At 53.6% G+C, this 19,157-nt stretch overlaps 1 protein-coding gene across 1 annotated transcript in view; it reads right to left on the reverse strand.

The window, feature by feature from the left end:
• POLRMT (RNA polymerase mitochondrial) overlaps positions 1–19,157 on the reverse strand; it is a 32,660-nt gene that overhangs the window by 11,781 nt on the left and 1,722 nt on the right. The window contains exons 3-11 of the mRNA XM_065422346.1: positions 18,325–19,097; positions 16,490–16,620; positions 10,710–10,896; positions 9,633–9,782; positions 8,629–8,790; positions 8,089–8,259; positions 6,739–6,972; positions 3,554–4,342; positions 2,247–2,369 (exon numbers count right to left, since the gene is read on the reverse strand). Of these exons, the coding sequence (XP_065278418.1) occupies positions 2,247–2,369; positions 3,554–4,342; positions 6,739–6,972; positions 8,089–8,259; positions 8,629–8,790; positions 9,633–9,782; positions 10,710–10,896; positions 16,490–16,620; positions 18,325–19,097 (2,720 nt within the window). The remainder of the gene's footprint in view (positions 1–2,246; positions 2,370–3,553; positions 4,343–6,738; positions 6,973–8,088; positions 8,260–8,628; positions 8,791–9,632; positions 9,783–10,709; positions 10,897–16,489; positions 16,621–18,324; positions 19,098–19,157) is intronic.

A 19,157-nucleotide genomic window follows, 5' to 3' on the forward strand; every position in this document is an offset into this window, starting at 1 on the left:
TAAACCTGTTTAAAATGAAATCTGATTTTAATACAAAATATGTTAAGGCCTAAACTTATTATAATCTCTTAAAACATTTAAATAAAAAAAAAATATGCTGAATCCATGAGCCTCTATCAAAAACTTTGCATTAAAGGCTGCTTTTCTGTATAAAGAAAGAATCAGGGCAATAAACATCTAACTTCTGAAGTCAAACTTTATAAATATGGTACGAAAGATCCACCTAAGTAACTTAGGAGACTGTCTCATTTTCAAGAGTAAGTAAGATTTTAAGCTCCAGTCACTTTCATTTAGGTTTATTTGAAAATTTTCCCAGGCTGACCTGAACTAATCAATTTAGTTCACTGACTGTGGTTAATCCCTCTGTTTAATAAACCATTTAGTTGAAAATCTGAAACATGTTGTGATAAGAGAAGTTTATCTGTCCAAAACATTTAAGGGTGTTAATGTTTATATGCTCTTGTGTGTTTCGTTACATTCCGGTTACCATCCTAACCCAGCCTGACACCAATCACGAGGAAAAAGTTAATTACCGAGTAACTAAGCAATGTATTATTCCCCACTTTCTAACATATTAAAAATGTTCAATTAATAAGAATCTGAAAATGTTAAGCCATATAATTGCTTAAATAAATGTGTATTTTTCTAGCGGTCCCTCCCAGGTAGAAAATTGATGTACCAAAGCCAATGGAAAGGCTCTGCTTAGGTGTAAATCAACATGTTTTAATGGTTATCCCAACCAATGAGAATGCACTTTTTTAGAAAAAGAAAAGCTGATTCAAAGTGATGACTTAAATCGAGCCTTTCTACCGGGTGGTTTCAATCAATCCACCCTGCAACACATACTTTGAACCGCAGAGGCCTTGATGCTCAGTACCTCCCACCACTCCTGCTACAGTGTCTATATTCGGGGGGGCTGAAGCCACCACGAGAAAGGACCACCCTGTCCCACCTGAGGCACCTGCAGCTCTGCAGACAGGTGAAACGGGATCCACAGGCCCATGGCAGCCGTGCCCCCACCTTAGAACTGCTTCTGTCAACGGGAGGTTGATGGGCCAGCTATTAAGTGACTCCCAGCACCTCCGCTTGATCTTTGATTTTCCATTCCGCCCCCATCCCCATCGGCTTTCGCCGTCACACCAATGAGATCTGAGACATTGGGGTTAGTTTCTGACACACGCTCGCCCTGCCCCCATTAGAAGCATCCAGCCTCTAAGGGGAGAAACACAGACGCCTCTTGCAGGGAAATGTTAATGACGGGGTATCCTCTGACGACACAGGCCTCTGACAGGTGCACCCAGGCTGTGCTGACGGAACGGAGCAGGGCTAAGGTTAATGAGAGCAACTGATCCTTTCTACCACAGCTCCTCTCTGGACAGTAAGGGCAGCCCCCGCTAGCGAGGAGGCAGCGTGAGTAGACCAAGCTCAGGGTTATTCTGCTTCCACTGCCCCGTCGGGGCCTGGCCTTGCTGTGAGCACGAAGCACTTGGACTCGCATCATTTAGCGCAGCAGGAACTATCTCTGCCCTCATCCAGAGTCAGGCTTTCATCCTTCCAGCCAGCAGAGCTGCTCCGCTCCAGCCCTCAGACCAGATGAGCAAGGACCCGGAACAGCTGACGTAAGCCCTCTGGCTACAGACTAGGAGAGATCCACCCCCAGGGGCATATACTGAGCAGTTGCAATGCCTTTCAGAGACTGCAGCCACGACCGCTATTCGCAGCAAGCCTGCCTGATCCAAAGCAACACGGGGTCAGGCTGGATTCAAATCCCAGCTCTGCTACAAACTCATGGGTGAGTCACTGCAGCTTTGTGACTCAGTTTCCCCATCTGCACAGCATAGTTAGTGATGCTTCCCTACCCGCAGGAGTGTGTAGTGAGACTGAAACTACAGATCCTTGGGAGAGGTTTAGATACCATGGGGATGACGGCCATATAAATACCCAGATAACAGGCCTGGCAGCCAATGAGGAAGAGACCAGGGATTTGTGCACGCTGATCCTTCCCGTCCATACCCTGGAACAGGAAGCACTTGAAAGTGGCCTGGTCCTTGCCATGGGAGTGAATTAGGGTCTGTTTGCTTACAGGTCGAACCCAAGCACCACTGCAGTTCCAACAGCCTCTGTACCCCTGCGACCCAGAGCCTTCCACATCCCTCTGCCCTCTCCCCGCCGAGTTTCTGTTAGCTCCCCAAGCTCTCTGCCCCGTGCAGGAGGAATCCAACAGTCACAGCCACCGGGCCCCTTACCTGATGAATGGGGAAGTGCGAGATGTAGGCTGTGGGGTCCGGCGATCTCAAAGCCTTGGCTATCTCCATGCAGCACGCCAAGGCCTGCCAGGGTTCATCGGTGTCCATCCACCACTTCCTGCCCTGGGGGGAGGGGAGGGAAGAGCATCTCAGCACTAGAGTAGAAGAGCCCCTGGGTATTGAACTGGGTCAGAACCAGGAGCCACGTCTCCTGCCACTGACCTGCGGCACAACCTCCGGCAAGTCACCCCACCCATTGGCAAGCTAGTCCGCTCTAGAAAAGGTTTGCCGGTACAGCTGTATTGGCAGCACCTCCTAGCAGAGAGACAGGTTCTACTGGCAAAAACAGGCTTTGCTGATAGAGCGTATTCTGGCTCCCCAAATCATAGAATATCAGGGTTGGAAGGGACCTCAGGAGGTCATCTAGTCCAACCCCCTGCTCAAAGCAGGACCAATCCCCAGACAGATTTTTGCCCCAGATCCCTAAATGGCCCCCTCAAGGATTGAACTCACAACCTTGGGTTTAGCAGGCCAATGCTCAAACCACTGAGCTATCCCCCCCCCAATGAAATATGCAGTACCACCTTTTGCCGGTATAACCACACTGACACGAAGGCTTTGGCCAGTATAAAAATGTTGCAGATCACACCCCTAACTAACGCTATTATACCAGCAAAAGTTTCTAGTGTAGACCTGGCCTCAGCATCCCTCTTCAACCCTTCCTGTTGTGCGTATTTAGACTGGAAGAGCTTCAGGGCAGTGCCTGTCTCTCACTAGGCCTAGCACAGTCTCGACTGGGACCCCAGGGTGCTACTGGAACATTAATAAAGCCACCCAGGGTGGGCAGGCGCTCACCGGCTTCCACTTTGGGCGCAGGGCAAGATCCTCTCTCACAGGATCACGGAGGCCACATCTAGAGGCGCTTTGCTGGCGTAGAGATGCCCGATACAATACCAGCAAAGCACTCCTAGCGCAAACCGGCAAACCTGTGCTACTGCCAGCAGGGTTTATTCCAGCCCCACTGAGCGAAACAAGCCACCCCAGTAACAGCACAGATCTGCCGGCATAACTGCATCTACACTGGGGCGTTTGCAGGCACAGCTGGATCGGTCAGGAAATCACAGCTCTTTGCACCTCTGCCCGCACAAGCTTGTCGTGTGGACCTGAGCTGAGAGCAGCTTCGAGAGGACCTGGATTCCAGGGTTCTGCTTTGTCGCTTAGTTCCTGATGCCTCTCCCTGAGGGCTAGCAGTGCCAGGCTTGTTCTGGGCTCCCTCTAAAGCGAGAGAGACCATCCCCGCTACATACCGTCAGCGGGTTGTCAGCAGAGTCCAGGATTTCCTCCATTATCTCGTTGGCGTAGGCCAGCCGCTCCCGCAGAGAGTTCTTCTTCTTCAGCCCCGTCAGGTTAATGAGGTGGATCTTGAGCCAGTCGAGGCCACGCGCCCCCAGTGGCTTTCCCTCTGCGAACAGCAGAATGGCCCGGGTGATGTCGCTGCCCAAGTGGTTGAAGTAGGGCGGGCAGGGGTAGGTCCTGCCCCGGAAGTCCATGTTGTGGGGGAACCAGAACACCTTATCCCTCATGTGGTTGGCTATGGAGAGCTTGTAGAGGGCGTCCATCCGCAGGCTGTACATTTCCACCGTCTTCTTCCTGCACTGCGTCAGCTCGCGTTTCAGGGACGACTTGCTCCAGGGAGTGCTGGGCCCCACGTGGAGGGCCACGGATGGCTTGGGGGCCTCCGAGAGGGGCGGCGGGACGTCCAGCTTCTCACTGCCCTTGGCGTTGAAGATGGAGATGATGATATCCAGCACGGGCTGGTTGATCTTCCAGGGGCAGTTGCCCAGCTGGTTCAAGGCGTCCAGGACCGAGTGCAGGTTGCTGCGGGGACACTCCTCCAGCAGGAGCTGGTGCTGGATGGCCCCCTCCACGCAGCGCATCAGCTTGGTGGGGAGGAGGATGTAGGCCCCGAAGTGCGGCGAGGTCCATGGCACCGGGGGGCACAGCATGGGCATGACAAAGGAGTCGAAAGTCAACGTGGTCTCGGCGGCGTTCGACAGGATCTGGGTGAGGATCGGATGGGGCTTTATAAACCCGATCTGGGGGGGAGAATTAAAGAAGGGTGAAGCTCTGAAGGGAGAGGGGGGCAAGTTCATTAGCGACACAGGGGGCTACAACTCCCTTCAGACTGGGTTCCAAGAGAGTCCAGTCAGGCAGCACAATGCAAAGCTCCTGTAACCCTGCACTGCGGCTTCACTTCGCTCACTGCCGGGGAAAGGGGCCTCTCGCCCCAGCCCTCCCCTTCGGAACCAGACAAACGGACAGACTCCAGTTCATCCATCATGCTCGGCTGCCCAAAACCTGCTGATCCATTTAACCCACAGCACGTGAGCAAGGATGACAGCTACGTGGGAGTGGGGCTGTAGGAGCCGAAGCTGCCGAACACCCTGGAGCTGGCGAGGCCGTGAGGGGGGTCCCAGCTGGAGCAGGCCTGGATGTCTGAACCGTCGGGGCAGTTTATGACCCTCTGTCCCTTCTGGGGAGGCTGTGGGGTGTGCCAGGAACTGAATAGCGGGGAGGGAAGAAAGAGAAGGAAGCTATTTGGTCAGTGAAACGGGGCCTGCATGCAAGGCACACAACGGGCACACACACAAGTCAGGGCAGCTGGGAAGAGGAAGGAAAGGAACTAGAACTAACAGGACATGTGCCTAACCGTAGCCCTTTGCTGGTATGAGGCATTCCAGACTGAGGTGTCACTGGAGGAGGTTTTGGAACAAATTGATAAATTAAAGAGTAATAAATCACCAGGACCAGATGGGATTCACCTGAGTTCTGAAGGAACTCAAATATGAAATTGCAGAACTACTAACTGCGGTATGGAACCTATCATTTAAATCAGCTTCTGTACCCAATGACTGGAGGAGAGCTAATGTGACGCCAATTGTTTGAAAAGGCTCCAGAGGCGATCCTGGCACTTACAGGCCGGTAAGCCTGCCTTCAGGGAAATTGGTTGGAACTATAGTAAAGAACAGATAAATAGATTACAAAAAACATGTTGACTCTTCCCCCAACAAATCATGTTAAAGGAAAATCATGCCTCACCAATCTATTAGAATTCGTTGAGGGGGTCAACAAATATGTGGACAAGAGTGATTCAGCGGATATAGTGTATTTCAGAGACTTTCAGAAAGTAAGCAGTCATGGGATAAGAAGGAAGGTCCTCTCATGGATCAGTAACTGGTTAAAAGATGGGAAACAAAGGGTAGGAATAAATGGTCAGTTTTCAGAATGGAGAGAGGTAAATAGTGGGGTCCTCCAAAGGTCTGTACTGGGACCAGTAGTGTCCAACATATTCCTAAATGATCTGGAAAAAGGAATAAACAGTGAGGTGGCAAAATTACTCAAGAGAATCAAATCCAAAGCAGATTGTGAAGAGTTACAGAGGGATCTCACAAAACTGGGTGACTGGGTAACACAATGGCAGATGAAATTCAATGTTGATAAATGCAAAGTAATGCATATTGGAAAACATAATCCCAACTACACGTACAAAATGATGGTGTCTAAATTAGCTGTTACCACTCAAGAAAGAGATCTAGGATTCATTGTGGATAGTTCTCTGAAAAAAATCTGCTCAACGTGCAGTGACAGTCAAAAACACTAACAGAATGTTAGGAACCATTAGGAAAGCGATAGAGAACAAGACAGAAAATATAAGGCCTCTATATAAATCCATGGTACACCAACATCTTGAATACTGTGTGCAGATTTCAAAAAAGATATATTGGAATTGGAAAAGATACAGAGAAGGGCAAGAAAAATGATTAGGGGTATGGAACAGCTTCCGTATGAGAAGAGATTAAAAAGACTGGGACTTTTCAGCTTGGAAAAGAGACGACTGAGGGGGGATATGATAGAGGTCTATAAAATCTTGAATGATGTGGAGAAAGTGAATAAGGAAATGTTATTTACTCCTTCACATAACACAAGAAGCAGGGGTCACCCAATGAAATGAATAGGCAGCAGGTTTAAAACAAACAAAAGGGAGTATTTCTTCACACAACACACAGTCAACCTGTGGAACTCTTTGCCAGAGGATGTTATGAAGGCTAAAACTAATACAGGGTACAAAAAAGAACTAGATAAATTCATGGGATTAGCAAGGATGGACAGGGATGTAACACCATGCTCTGAGTGTCCCTAACCTCTGTTTGCCAGGAATGGACAACAGGGGATGGATCACTTGATGATTCCCTGTTCATTCCCTGTGAAGCACCTGGCATTGGCCACCTGGCATTGGATACTGGGCTAGATGGACCATTGGTCTGACCCAGTAGGGCCGTTCTTATGTTCAGTTGAATAGCGATGCCTTCCAAGAGGATGGGGGACCACACCTGGTGCTGGCAGAAGGCCGGACCTGATGATCTAGTGGGTTTGTTCTGATGGAGGGTCCAGATGCCTGGTTACAGACCCCTCCCTGCCCTGGGGCCCTTACCTGCCGGCTGCTGCGGAAGGAGTAGACGTGATACAGGACGGGGATGAGTTTCGCCTCCAAGCTGGGGTTCAGGACGTTGCTCTGTACCTTGATCACTTGCACGAGGAGCTCCACCATGTGAACACCCAGCTGCACCATCAGGATGTGAGGCCAGGTGCAGTCCTTGCTGAGCAGGGAGGACCCCGAGCTGGCCTCCAGCTTCTCCCAGTACTCCCGCGGCAGGTAACTATCCAGCTGAGGAGGCAGGAGGAGAATGGCCCAGCGTGAGCAGCAATTATTTCTCCCGAGAGATTAATTGGGGCCGACTGAGCTGTCTGGAATCTGGGTCAGATAACCCTCCGCGCCGCCTCCGGGGGCTGGGGGCCTTCTGGAGAGGGGCAGCCGAGGACGCACAGTGTGGGTGGGACGATGCCGAGGAGAGCTCTTCCCCCGCCACGCCCGCAGGGCAGCCGCACAGTGTGTGTAAATGTGAACAGGCGCGACAGCTGAGGAGCAAAGCCGCACAGGCATGGTCAGTGCAGGCAGGAAAGGGGCTGGCTTCCTACAAGCAGCCTCTGCCAACCCCCTCCAGCCTGACCTGCAACGACCCTCTCACCTTTCCAGATCTGCACCTTCCACACATACACACAGCTCTGAGCGCCAACTTCACCGGCCGTGCTTATGCTGTACAAACCCAGGGTCGCTCCTGAGCCAGAGCCAGGTCTAGCTTGGGCAAGCGGTGCCCGGGCGACCCTTCCGGCTCTGCCAGTGGAGTTCATTCCCGGAGCCACACCCGGGAAGGAAGAGACCGCCAGGCATGCCAGACAGGCTAGTGGTTTCGTTAGCTCTCGCAGCCTCTTCTCCGGAACTTGCAATTCCCGAGATGCCCTCCCAGGAGACAAGCCCTGGACGTTTGCAGAGGCAGAGTCTCTGGGAGACGTCCTCCAACCTACCGAGCCCTAGGACAACGACTCCTCCACTCTCAGCTGTCGAGAGTCCTGCATTGGGGAACATTAGTCTGACAGCAAATCCCAAAGCCTCTGGAAAATCCCAAACATCTTAGGTGTTGGGGGAGGAGCGCCCTTCACACCCCAACCCCTCAGTCAGTGCTTCCTCCCCACGGACGTGGGCTCAGCACGCAGGGCATCCCGCAGACAGAGACGCAGCCCTTTGCCCCACCCAGGAAGCAATCTGCTGCCCAGGCCGCTTCCCCGCAAAGAGCTGCTCGCATTGACTGGAGAGCCTGAGACAAGGCCCTGGGTCCAGGCCTTGGAAGCTACAGTTGCCCTTGTCTCTATCACACCCAGCCGCCATGGCCCACCAGCCTGGGGGACCCCTCACCCTTGGGGCAGGGAGCTAAGACAGGCCTACCTGGGCGTCCTTTGCCAGCAGCTGGGCGTAGGTATCATAGATTTTCTGGATCTTCTTCAGCAGGCGGCTGCGCGATTTCTTCCGGACGGCGTACTTGTTGTGGATCTTGGCGCCCAGCTCTTTAGCTAAAACCAGCAGGGACTCTCCTTGGGGAGGGAGGCTGGAGAGGATCTGAAAAGGGGGAGGCAGCGAGGGTCTTAGGGGAGAAGGGCAAATCAATCAGGGCATTAAAGGCACCACCCAGGCTCCCGGCAGCAAAGGGAGAGTGCAACACAGACAGAAGCCAGCAGGACGCAGCCAAGATCGAGGTGAAGGAACAGCTGGGCTAGATCGTGGGCTTGCTACTCAGCACGCGGAGCAAACGTGGCCCTGATCTAAGACCCGGTCCAGGCTCATGGCACAAGTTCTGGTTCTGCAGGCCCAGATGCAAATCCCCCCATGACAGTGCCCCGCGGCACAGCTGCAAGCCCGACTCATCGGCCAAGGGAGACTCTTCCGTTCCCGCACGGCAGCCTAACGGGGCGGGGGAAAGTGTCCTACCTGCAGCATGATGTCCACGTACTCCTCGTCCTCCAGCAAGCACAGGTAGGGATAGAGGCTCATCTGCCAGGACCTCCTGTTCGCCATGTGGATCTTAGACTCCTGCAGGGTCTGGAGGAGGGACTTCCGCCACTCAGAGCGCAGCGCGGTCAACAGCTCCCGCTGCACACAGGCAAACAAGGCGGTCAGCTGCTTGGCAATCACACGGTGCGAGCGCAGAGGCAGGTGTGGGCTAACCGAGGGCACAGGAGTTCGCCGGTGGGTTTCCCCATTCCCCAGGTCTGTGGGTCTCTAGAGACCCACACCAAGCTCTCACCCCCTTTCCCAGTATCAGGGCCAGAACTCCGCTGCCGCCTCCTCTATCTCACTGCCTGCCTCTGGCTACGTTTTCTTTAATTCTCTTGCCCTCCAATGCAACCACCAGCTGCTCCATAGAGTCAGCGAGTTGAGGAAGCACTTCCCTGAATGAACCAGCAGGGGGCACTCCCCAAGCAAAGGGATCCTCCAGTCTTCAATCTCCACATTCTCTCAGCAGGGCATTCTGTTTACACAGAGCACAGAACGGCTTCTACTTCCCTACCCCTAGGGCATCAGTTATTACACGGAATGCTCATAGATAATCCAGAGCGAGGCACTAACAAACCCAACCCAGTGGAGTAGGGGGTTACACCCGGGGGGATCTAGTCCCCTGCTTGTTTTGAATGAGGCTCTTTAGTTTCGAATTGTGGGTATTTACTGACTTTCCAATACTGCTGTAACCCCCGGCACAGTTTGGGCGTAAGGCTCCGGCAGCACTTCGCTGGATAGCCAGTGATCTCCAGCCACAAGGCTCACGCTGATCGTCTAGTCTGACCTCCTGCATAACACCCCCAACGATTCCCACATGCAGCTCATCGCCTCTGGCCGAGCCGGAGGCACACCTTCTACAGAGCCACCCAAACTCCCTTTACAGCCCTTGCTCTCAGAGGAGGCCTGCGGTAACTCCACCGAGCGCCAGGCTTTACCGCTTTGCTGGCTTGCTCCGTCAGGGGCTTGGCTGACTCCACGGAGCTGATGGTTATGGTGTTGGAAGTCTCCATCTCCAGCTGCTGCCGGAAGCGTTCCCGCAGCTCGCGCACCGAGAAGTCCAGCTTGGGATAGGAGACCGGCTTTTCCTGCAGGGAGACAGAGGTGGTGAGTGCTGGGATTCAGGTACAGGGCGTTCGGGTGCTTCTGTCGCTCAGCGGCTGGATGCTCCCAGGTGTAAATAGTCCCTCATTTACAGACCTGAGGCAGAGACCCCCCTAGTGACTTGTGGCAGAGCAAGGCGTTGAATCCGGGTCCCCGGCTAGCACCCACACGGCTGAAACCCAGGCTGCCTCCTCGGCAGGGGTGACAGTGAGATGAGGGTCATCGCTAGAATCCCAACCTCGCGAGCAGAATGAGGGAGCTTCCGGGGCTGGCCCCACGCAGCCTCTCCCCTTTCCGTGCGGTTGGCCGAACTAGATGAGACGCTGCAGTCGTACATCAAACTAATCTGCTTCCATGCCTTTGCCAGCTTTATTTCCAGCAACGAGCTAGCACCCTACACACCTGGCGTGGGCACTACTCCCCGCTGTTTTTGGCAGTGGATTCCCCCCCTCCCGAGACATAAGGCCCCATTTTCCATGGCTCTCAAGTGAGGCACCTTGGAAGCCAAACCACCAGCTAGCAGGCCTTCAGGAGGGACCGAACCCCAGCTCTTAGCATGGCCGAATGGGACTGATCACAGGATTAGGAGCCAGGAACCTGAGAGTTCTCATCCCAGCTCTGACACAGGCCTCCCTCTCTGGCCTTGGCCAACTCACTTATTCTCCCAGCTCCTTTCTCCCCATCTATAAAGCTGGCTCTGCCTCTTGGGGATGCTGGAAGGATTCATGTATCCGTGCTCAGTGCTAGTCATACTGCTGGTTCACTCAAGGGGCTCGTGGTCTGTGCAACCAGTTCTGTGACAATCACCCCGATAACAAGGGCTCTGTGCCCCAAATAGCCTATCCCAAAAGGGTAAATGTCATTAGCCCTGCAGGATCCCCGGGCACATGCGCCCAGCAGCCCCCCTTTACCTTGGAGTAGAAATCCCGGAGCAAAGGAGAAGTGCAAATTTCCGAGCAGGGCTGAGACAGCGGATGAAAGTTTGGCTCGATTATCCTGACAGCCTTCAGCACCATCTCCCGTTCGTCCTCCTCGTAGACAATGTCTTTGAAGAGCTCGTCCAGCTTGAAACCATCCTCTTCCAGCTGCTGCACACATCTGGGGAGACAGGTATGGATCAGCAGGGGGGACGGAGGAGAGGGAGGGAATATCTACCCAGGAAGACGATTAATGTTTAAGCACAGGACAAGGGATGGTGCAAACAGGGAACCAGAGACTAAGCAAGATGCACACCAGAGAGGAGAAGAAAGGAACCATGTGGATCAGAGCAAGCCCCACCTTGGGGAGCCCCGATGGAACGGTCCCTCTGGCCCAGGTCTGCTGTAGCCTCTCCTCCTCCCAAGCGCAGTCAGGTGTCAGCCAGCGCACCGGGAGTCACGCTCAGCTGGAGACGCTGGCCATTGTGAAATGCAGACACCTACCGAGACAGAGCACTGGAGCTGGAACTTCTGTTGCGTGCTACCAGGCTTCCAGCTGCCGCGCTGCCCGGGCCTACAGACCCGGGGCAGGAGCCAATAGGATCTCGAGGGCAGCTACAGAGAATGGGTTCGACACACTATCCTGGCCAGAAGAGGGGGCGGCTTTGCTGACACAGCAATCCCTTGCCCTTCTCTCATGCCACCCCGTACAGCTGGCTCTATCCCATGCACCCCTCTGCCCTTTCCAACGTCTCCGAAATCCCAAGTGAACCAGGAATCCTCAGGCCACAGACACCCCGTCCCAATGATCTGTGCTGCAGTGCGCCAGCCACGGGCTCTTTGGGGCAGGGCCTCAGCTTGGCCGGCCAGCGCCAGCTCCCCCACGCAGTGCCGGCATTGTCCATGGGGAGCCTTTCAAACGAGGCCTGCAAATGCCTTCAGTTAACAGAGGGAGCGGGAGCCAAAGAGGGTTTGAAATGAACTAGTTTCTACTGTGCAACCAAGGGGAGACTGGCCCAGAGGTTCTCAGCCTGGGAGAGGTGGGGTCAGGACCAGGCACTGGGGGGGGGAATCATGACCCCCTGGTCTTACCCATGCAGCTAAATGGGGGGCGGGAGTGGTTCTGGCTAGATGCCAGCTGGATGAGAGACAGGTCTCAGAGTGGATAAGGCTGAGAACCAGTGGATAGATAGACGGGCAGAGCATTTGACAGGCAGGAAATCAGCCCGCATCCCTGCCAGGAGTAAAGACAACGCCAGCCTGAGGGGCAGTTACCCAGATGACAGAGCAAGGGCAAAAGGAGAAAGCACTCAGGACACTTTCCTGGCCTCTGCTTGGAAGCGTGCGGAATTGCACACGTGACTGAATTCAGTCAATGCAAACACCCACATGTGCACTCTGGGTACATCTCCAGTGCCCCACATCCCAGTAGCAGCGAGGTTCAGAGCCCGGGTCAACGGCTCCGGCTTGCACCGAGGGGCTAAAAATAGTGGCGTAGATGCTGAGGCGCAGGCTGGAGCCCAGGTTCGGAGACCCGCCCCCCCCCCGCCTCGCTGGGTTTCAGAGCCCGGGCGGGAATGACTACACCGCTATTGGGAGCCCAGCAGCCTGAGTCAGGTGAGCCAAGCTCTGAGACATGCAACTGCAGGGTTTTTCTGCAGGGTAGCTGTACCCTTTGAGGGCCGGAGCCCCAGCTGGCCTACTGGGGCACAGGTCCATTGACTTCGACAAAGCTGCCGACTCACACAGCCGGGGACTGGGCCTACAGACTTGACTGGAACTTGTCCACGTACATCAGCCGGGAATCCGTCTCTCTACCCACGCTGTAACAGGGGAAAGGCAGCACAACCAGCGACGCAGGCTGCAGGGAGCGCGGGACAGGACCTGCCAGCAGAAGACGGACCCCTCAGCCACCCGGGATGGTTAAAACCAGCAACCCAAGTGTCAGCAGAGGCACCAGCCAGCAAGATCCAGTCCCTTGGGAGAGCACAGAGCCCTCTCTGCCCATGTGCTTCACGCGGGCCAGCTGCGGGAAACGAAGGAGGCACTGGGATTGAAGTGCTATTTACCAGAACATCCCCAGCCTCGTGTTACATCCATTACCTTCCCTGCTCCGCATCCACCTCCGCCAAGGGGCCCGGCTTAACCTTCATGTTCCATTCGTGCAGCGCTGAGCAGAAACCTAGCTCCCACAGCAGAGCCTCAGGCCTGCCAGACGCTGCCTGGAAATACGAAGGCCTGATTCCCCTGCGTGGGGCTTCGTCCCTGCAGCAGGACTCACCGCCCTTCCCAAGCACATTCCCGCTCTGCCGTGTCGGTTTCCCCAGCTCTGTCCGCAAGCCACTTTGGAAACCTGTGATGGGTCAAACCTTGAGAGGTGCCCCACACCTACAATCCCACTGGCCCAGGATTCAGCCCCACGGAGATGTAGAAAGAGACATCACCAATTTCTGAAATCCAGCTGCTGTGTTGGGGCATGGCCGTTGTTTAACGGCATACAGCAGCCTGGCACAAGAGGTGGACAGTGGATCTGAAGCCAGGCAGAGCTCACGTACCCATGTTGGAAATCGATGGGGCACGGGGGCTAACACACCTGCTCCAACCATTCAAGATCACACGAGCAGTCAGGTCCTCGGTTTTATGTCCCAGCTGACAGGAGACCTCACCAGCTGCAAAGCCAGGTGCCACTGGCTCCATCTGGCTCAATGGGCAGCGCGTCTCCTAGTGACCTGGCACCACTTCCTGCGGCGTTCTGGATTTTTCTCGCAGGGTCTCCCAACCAAGTCCTAACCCTGATTAGCTGGAGAGATGCAATGAAGTCACAGCCTGAGCTAGTGGGGTTACAGTGCCAACTGCAAGCTTGGGAGGAGAGAGACCTGAAGCCCCGACATCTCTAGGTCTCAGCACCTCCGAACACATGCATCCACCTGTCATTCTGCATTAGCAGAGGCTGGAAAACGGCGTTAACGGACCAAGGGCAGAGAACCATGTTCTGAATATGCCCCCTTCTCCCTTACAGGATCCTCCTCCTACTCTAACAGCAAAGCAGCCGAATCCCACTGTTACGCCGGAGCCTGCTTCCAACACATGCCTCGTATCACATCCCGTCAGAGCTCGCTCCCAGCCACGCTGCAGACGGGTGGCATCTGGTAGAGGGCAGAGAGCGTGTAACTGAAGGATGGCGGCGGGGCAGCTGCCAGCATGACTGAGGGCCAGGGAATTTCAGGCTATTCCAAACCCATGAGGTTGGGTTGCAATGCAGTCATGAGATCAAAGGGGAGGGACAAAGGGAAGCTACTTGGATATCCCTGTTGCAGCCCTAGGCTCAGCTCCGCCCACGCTGTTATGCCTGACTCGGGCAGAGGCGAGCGCTTGCTTAGAGGGTGCTGAAAGGCAGCCTGCTCTGGTGTGGAGAGCAGCAGCCAACCAGCACACTGGATGCTATTCTTTCAGAAGCACCGTGAGACCGTTGATGCTCACGCAGAGCAGCAGGACTGTGGGTTTACCACCGAGCTGACTGGACAAGAGCCTGGCGGTGCTGTGGGCATAGCTCAGGCCAGCGTGATGCTAAATAAAAGCCAGCTGCTGCATAGATGTAAGGAGGCGAACTCAGTGGTTTGGGTTAGGACCATCTCCATTCCCGTGATGCCATGCCCTGGGAGTCTTCTGCAGCCACCCTGAGCCCCGGCATCAAAATCTCTCCCGTACATGGAGCCCTTCAGCTCCCAAGGTGAATCAGTCACTGCTGCTCATAGTAGCTACAATCCTGGGAGCCTGCGAGCCGCTATTTAAAGCCACCAAGATCTCTGGGACACCAGCCAGGCAGAGTGCAGACACATGCTCAGAGCGCCATCTGGTGGCCCCCCAAGCATTACGCAGCAAGTGACAGGCAGGGAGATTTGCAGGCAGCTGACTTTGTAGAAATGAGGGAGGAGAGGCAAGCTCATTGCAGCGGCTGATGAATGATGCTACTGAGAGAACTGCAGCGTGTTCCCCATCCTAAACTCAACTCTGACTGCGAGTGAAACCCATCACCTGGAAAACCGAGGTCCTGCCTTGTCCTGTGAGAGCAGGAAAGATCCCAAGGCATTTTACATCAACATCCTTGGCCAAAACTCCTCCTAGTGCAGCGTGCTGGGCACCTGGCTGCTGCACTCCTCCCCAGAAGTGATTGCATTTCAGCGGTGCTTTATGTAAAGACTGTAGCACTTCGGGAGCCTCCATGATGGAAGATTTTACAGCAGAGCAAGTCACCGTGACCTCTTTTCTCCAAAGCTGGCCAATAAACACCCCAGTACAGCGAGTGAGCCACAAAAGGTACATTGGAAATATCTAATTACTCCCTGTATTACAGTAGCACTACGGCCCTGATCTTGATTGGGGCTTCTATCACACTAGGCACCATACAGACCCAGAGTCAGAGATAGTCCCTGCCCCAAAGCGCTTACAATCTAAATAGACAAGACACACAAAAGGTGTCAGATGAAACAGGTAAGTGATCTGCCCAAGGCCACCCAGCAGCTCAGTGGCAGAGCTGGGAATAGAATCCACGTCTCCAGTCCATTAAACTCTACCCATTAAACCACACAGTCTCTGAATACAGGATGGTCCATTCTGAATCTTTATGGCGGGGGGGAGACATGCTCAGAGCCAAAGGGACGTGCAAATGTTTTTATAGATTTGTGCAGGCAAGAAATCAACACAACTGAGCTCTGAACAGGTGACCCGGGACAAGTTAACAAGAGGCGTCTGCAACAGGCAAGCCGGCCAAGAACATACAGACTGCCATAAAGTCAGAGTCACAAAAAGCACGCCAACAGAACTGCAAGGAAACTATCAACGGCCCCATTTCAAGGCAGGTGACAGACATCGGGCCACAGAAATTCACCTGGATTGAGACCCTTTTAATAAACAAACACTATTTATGATTTTTAAGAGGTCTTTCGTGCTGCCTTGACTCATATCCAGTGCTTCCCACACACTAGTTTTCAACCACGAATCCTTTTTAAGCCACGCCCGTCATCCCTAGGACTGATACCCTGGGCTAACAGCAGCTTCTGGCACCAAGTCATAGCAACCAGGAGAAACAGTGCACAAATGCCACTGACAGATGGTGGAGCAGCAACTGGGGGAGATGCCAGGGTCACCCTCACCTGTCCAGGCATAGCTAACAGGAGACTTTAACTAGAGAAAGGCCCTGGAGGAATGCCACTTAGACAGACCCAGCAGGACAGCGGCTCATCCCAGAGACAGAGGAGTCTAAGGAGCTGCCCCGTAACGAATACATGGAGGGCAGGAGATCCAGCTGTTTGCAGAGGTTCACTGCTTTCCAACCTCCCATCCCCCAGCAGCTCCAGAGAGACTGTTCCTAGCACGGACCAATACGGGGGCTTGAGATTTGTGTGCCTGCTCCTCTCGGCTCCCCTTCTGAGCACCCGCGCAATGTCCCGTCACACTGCCACCGCTGGCTGCTTCCCGTTCTGTCCCCCACTGCGAGACACGGAGCTGCACGTGCCCCGCGGCAGGTTGGGAGGATGTGCCCCAGCCTGCCCGGCAGGGAAGCTCTGCCCCAGCCCGCCCACGCCCACTGGTTCAATGGGAACCAAACCCACAGCGCAGCTCGCTACAACCCCCAAATCTGCATTTCCACAGAGAAGGCAGGTCTCCCGTGCTTATCCCACGCAGCTCCCGAGCCGTTAGAGAGCCGACTCTTCCCAGCTCCCGGGGGAAACAGTGGAAAAGGGAGAGGCGGCATAGCACGCCCGGACAGTTACCTTAGGATGACTGTGGCGGGGGCTCGAGTGCGGCCCATGCACTCCAGCGCGGCCGCGTAGCAGCTGAGATTGGGCTTCAGGCCAGCTTCCTCCAGCATGAAGAAGAGCCGGCCAATCTGGTTCAAGGAGCCCTGAGAGGAGGAGGGAGAGAGATCAATTCAAGCTCCAAGCCCCTCCATTTCTCTTCCAGATTAAACCTGCTTCGTTCTGAACCCAGCCACTGAATGGTCCCACCATCGAATGGCTCCAAGGGGTCCTGCATGAGCCGAGTGTGGTGGGTCTCAGACTAGTTCCCAGTGGGCATTACAACTGGCAGCAACCCCCAAACCACCATCCCAACTGGCCCCATTCTGGGCCCCAGTGGTGCCAGACTGAACGGGCATTGGCGCCCGGGTTCCCCCTCACCCCTTCCAGTCCAATCAGAGCTGAGAGACATTGAGTGGCTGTGTGTGTGTGAGGCACACAATCTGCCACTCCCCATGCCGTACCAGCACCAAGGACCCGGTCCCCACGGCTGGCAAGCTGCTCCCTCCCATCAGTGCTAAACTCCCGCTCGAGTTAATTACTCCCAAGGCTAACAAAAAAAAAATCTATTTTCGTCCAATATAAATTGAATTTTTTTGATTTTGCTGTTTAAATTATTGGGGGGGGATTGATTTTGCTGTTTAAAAATTAGGGGGGAAGGGATAGCTCAGTGGTTTGAGCATTGGCCTTTTAAACCCAGGGTTGTGAGTTCAATCCTTGAGGGGGCCACTTAGGGATCTGGGGCAAAATCAGTACTTGGTCCTGCTAGTGAAGGCAGGAGGCTCTCGATGACCTTTCAGGGTCCCTTCCAGCTCTATGAGATATTAATATATGGAGATATACCTATGTTTTCTTTTTAAAAATAAACCTGTTTAAAATTAAATCTAAATTTAATACAAAATAGGTTAAGGCCTGAATTTATTATAATCTCTTAAAATATTTAAATAGGAAATAAATATGCTAAATCTATGAGCCTCTATCAGAAATGTTGAGTGAAAGGCTGCTTTTCTATATAAAGAAAGAAGTAGGGGGGGGAAATCTAACTTTATTGGTCAAGCTTTAAAAATATGGCACAATAAATCATGTCCTGTATTAAGGGCTTGTTTTGTTTAATGAAAATAAATTTGATATGCTGTTTTGTGTGTTTAATTAAATTTCAGTTACCATCCTAACGCAGCTTGACACAGATCATGAGCAAAAAGTTGATTATCTAGTAAATAAGCAATGCATCACTTTTCTAACATACTAAAAACATACAATTAATTAATACAATCTGAAAATATTACGTGATAATTGATTAGGTAAACGTTATACCATTATAGCGTACCCATCTAGGTAGCAAAAAGATGTACCAAATCTAGTGTCAAGGTTCTATTTAGTTGTCAATTAGCATGTTTTAATGGTTATATCAACCAATGAGAATGCACCTTTCTTTAGAAAATAACTGAAGTACAAACGGAAAAATTGATTAAAATCGATGATTTAAATTGAGGCTTCTCACTTGACGATTTAAATCAATCTCCCCGGATTTCAGCAATGAATAAATATGATCAAATGGCTCAGAAAACTCCACCCTCAGAAACATGCCATCCCCCGTTCAAAACAGACCCATGGGCCTGGCTCAAGGGTGCGTGCTGAAAAGAGATGCTCCCTGCAGGGATCGAACCTCAGACCTCCAGATCTAAAAACATGCAACTACAGCTTGCACCATTAGCTCAAAGCCAGCTGCTAACCCAAACATCTGTATGTGGTGCGGCCACTGGAGGGTGAGCGCCCCCATCACACCAGCGTGGGTTACTGGGATAAGGTACCTTTTTAGCCCAGCCGTGCATGAGGATGTTATACATCTTGATGCCCAGCAGCTTCCTCCTGGCATGGGAGCGGTGGTAGAACAGCAGGCACTGCTGGGCCCTCTCGGGCTGGCGGAGGAAGAGGCAGCTCTCCAGGTAGGACATGATGATGAGCTGGATGCTCCCGTACTTGTTACCCTCCTTGTCTTCCAGCCGCAGCCTTGGTTCCCACAACACCACTGGCCCCTCTAGCTCCCCCATCTCGGGCAATTCCTCCAGTCTGCTGCGTTCATAGCTCTGCGCAGCACAGGGGCTGGCAGGGGAGCCCGGCTTGGGAGAGCCCTGGGCAGGAGCCACCGCAGCCCTGGGGCTTTCACGGAAGGTCTTGGATTTGCTGGATACCTTTGGATTTGTCCCTCCCTTTGGGGGAACGGCTTTGGCCCTGCCTTGGCTCTCTTTGGCTCCAGCAGCCTTGCCTGGCTCCAAGAACGGCGGGCTAGTTCGTTCTGCACCAGGGGCTGAGGCAGCCGCGGAGAATTTCTGCTCCAGCTTCAACTGTCTCTTATGCTTGATCCATTTCTCCTTTTTCAGCTTTTCAAACCAGCGGCTGGGCTGGGAGGGGGCCCCGGAAGAGGAGACGCCCCCCTCCCTGACTTTTGCAGCAGGCTCCTTCCCTGCCGGACTCAGCGCAGGGCACCGGAGGCTGCTCTTCCGCAGTGGGGCAACGTCCACTCGGTCAACTGTCACCTCCGAGACGTTATCGGCCTGGAGCTGCTTGACGCGAGCCTCCAGCACTGCCAGAGAAAACACACCAGAGAGCGAACGGGGAATTAAAGTGATTCACGGTCACTGCA

The sequence above is a fragment of the Emys orbicularis genome, chromosome 24 (genome assembly GCF_028017835.1).
Source record: "Emys orbicularis isolate rEmyOrb1 chromosome 24, rEmyOrb1.hap1, whole genome shotgun sequence".
Taxonomy (NCBI): Eukaryota; Metazoa; Chordata; order Testudines; family Emydidae; genus Emys; species Emys orbicularis.